Source organism: Juglans regia, chromosome 2 (genome assembly GCF_001411555.2).
Source record: "Juglans regia cultivar Chandler chromosome 2, Walnut 2.0, whole genome shotgun sequence".
In the NCBI taxonomy this organism is placed as follows: Eukaryota; Viridiplantae; Streptophyta; class Magnoliopsida; order Fagales; family Juglandaceae; genus Juglans; species Juglans regia.
In genome coordinates, this window is record NC_049902.1 from 20,618,307 (window position 1) to 20,620,662 (window position 2,356).

The 2,356-nt window shown below is 40.2% G+C and overlaps 1 protein-coding gene across 1 annotated transcript; it reads right to left on the bottom strand.

The window, feature by feature from the left end:
• Positions 1–854: 854 nt before the first annotated feature.
• LOC108980928 lies at positions 855–2,042 on the bottom strand. The gene is made up of 3 exons (XM_018951988.1): positions 1,505–2,042; positions 1,090–1,339; positions 855–1,029 (listed from the first exon to the last, which is right to left on the bottom strand). The coding sequence occupies exons 1-3, from the start codon at positions 2,040–2,042 to the stop codon at positions 855–857; spliced, it is 963 nt and encodes a 320-aa protein (XP_018807533.1).
• Positions 2,043–2,356: the final 314 nt, after the last annotated feature.

Consider the following 2,356-nt stretch of genomic DNA (forward strand, 5'->3'; position numbering starts at 1 on the left):
ATTTTCATACTTTTCAAACACCAACAACAGTTCCCTCACTGATTTCTTTCCTCCATTCAGAAAAATTACAATATCATCACATACATAAGGTGAGAAATATGAGGAGTACCTCTTGCTTGGGAAGATTTTCCAATCTTTTTTTCAATAAAGCTTTGTTTCAGAAGTCTAGAAAGCACTTCTTGAAGGATAATAAAGAGATAAGGCGAAAGGGGATCCCCTTGGCGCAAACCCCGCCTCCCTTGAAAGAAACCTTTCGTCGTTCCATTTAGCATCACAGAATACCACACATTCGAAATACAAGCAAGAATAAGTTCACAAAAAGAAGAAGGAAAACCAAAACACCTCAATACCTCAATCAAAAAGTTCCACTCCACCCGATCATATGCTTTAGCCATGTCAACTTTAATCATAATATTACCACCATGTGTCGTCCTCTTCAGTGAATGAACCATTTCTTGAGTAAGACAAATATTCTCAAAAATACTCCGCCCAGGTATAAACGCTCCTTGCTCTAGAGAAATCATTTTGGGAAGAAGACCTGTTATACGATTCATAATAATTTTCGAACAAATTTTATAGAAGACAGAACAAAAGCTTATTGGCCTAAATTTATCAAACCCCAAAGGCACATCTACCTTCGGGATAAGCACAATGAAAGAAGCCGAATAAAATCTCGGAAGACTTTTGGATAGAAAAAATTCTGAAATAGCTTCCAAGACCTCCAATTTAACCACCTCCCAGCAACTCATTAAAAAACCCGCGCCAAAACCATCTGGGCTCGGAGAACTGTTAATAGGAATAGATGATAGGGCCTCTTTCACTTCAACCAACGAAGGGATCCCAGAAAGCCGGACTCAATCCTCTTCATCAATAACCGACGATATCAAGCTTGTTAAATCTGGCATCTCCCTTGCCGGATTAGATCTATGAAGAAACTCAGAAAAGTAATCAACGGCACCAAGATGAATTTCTTCCGGAGAATTAGACTCCATCCCATTAGAAGTTCTCAGCTTATGAATTTTCCTACGCCTTTTATTAGATAACCAAACATGAAAGAATTTTTAGTTCCTATCACCATCCATTCTCTACTTGATTTTAGCCATCTGAGCCAGTCTTATATCCTCCCTTCGCCTCCAAGAAGACGACTCATTAGAACACCTCACTAGCTCCCTTTCAATATCATTATCCCAATCTCTCTGCAACAAATGTTCAAGACTCTCAACATTCTCTTCAAGAATAGCAATCTGATTATTAGTTCTCCCAAACACCCTCTTGTTCCATTCACGTAATGCCACCTTAAGTTTTTTAAGTTTGCTAGCTAATTTAAAAAGCCCCGAACCTGTTACCGATTCAGACCACACATTTTGAACAAAATTCATAAAATCCGGGTGCTCAACCCACATTTGCTGAAATCGAAATGGAGGGGGGCCATAAGTAAAAGGATCAATTAAAAATTCTATAAACATAGGACGGTGATCCGACGTTGTCCTTGGAAGATACAAACAATGAGCACTCGGGAATAATGTCAGGAAATTTGCATCAACTAACACTCGATCCAATTTTGCCCAAGCTCTAGATAATCCCTGCTGACCGTTGCACCATGTAAACTTTCCCCCTTGTGAATTCATTTCCATCAGCCCGCCCTGATGAATCCATCTATTAAACTCATCCATTGCAATTCTAGTCCGTGGACATCCACCACACCTTTCCACGTCCGACCGAATTATATTGAAATCCCCAGCAAACAAGCAAGGCTCAACACCCATTCTATCCGAACTCAGCTCCTCCCAAAGCATCTGTCTCTCATACCTATTACACTTAGCATAAATAAAATTGCCCAAGAAATGAATATCTCCTTCGCTAATACGTAAAGACACATACTGTGAACTCATGTGGACAACCTGCACGTCCACTTCACTTTTCCAAAACACCCAGATTTTCCCACCATCATTCTCATTCGTTATTACCTTATCAAACCGCAACATCCGCATGAACACCTGGATTTTATCCACACTCTGAAACGGTTCCAGCAACACTGCCATCTTCGGCTTGTGTTTAATCAGCAATTTTTGTAAACGTCTCTTGGAAGTACCTAATCCTTGTATATTCCAGACTAAGATTGATCCTGTCATTGAGTAAACTTTTGTGTTCTAGTGATCACCCACCTGGAACTCCTGATTTTCTCAAACTGCCGCTTCTGATATTTTCTCTTTACGACTTCATCCTCTGCGTCCGAATGATATTCCTTCTCTTGCAAAAATACCTCCGCATTTTTCTCATGTTCCGGATCAGACATCGAACCGTCTTCCAAGAGTACCTCTTCCTCGTGAACATTATCAACCTCCCTTTCCTCTGA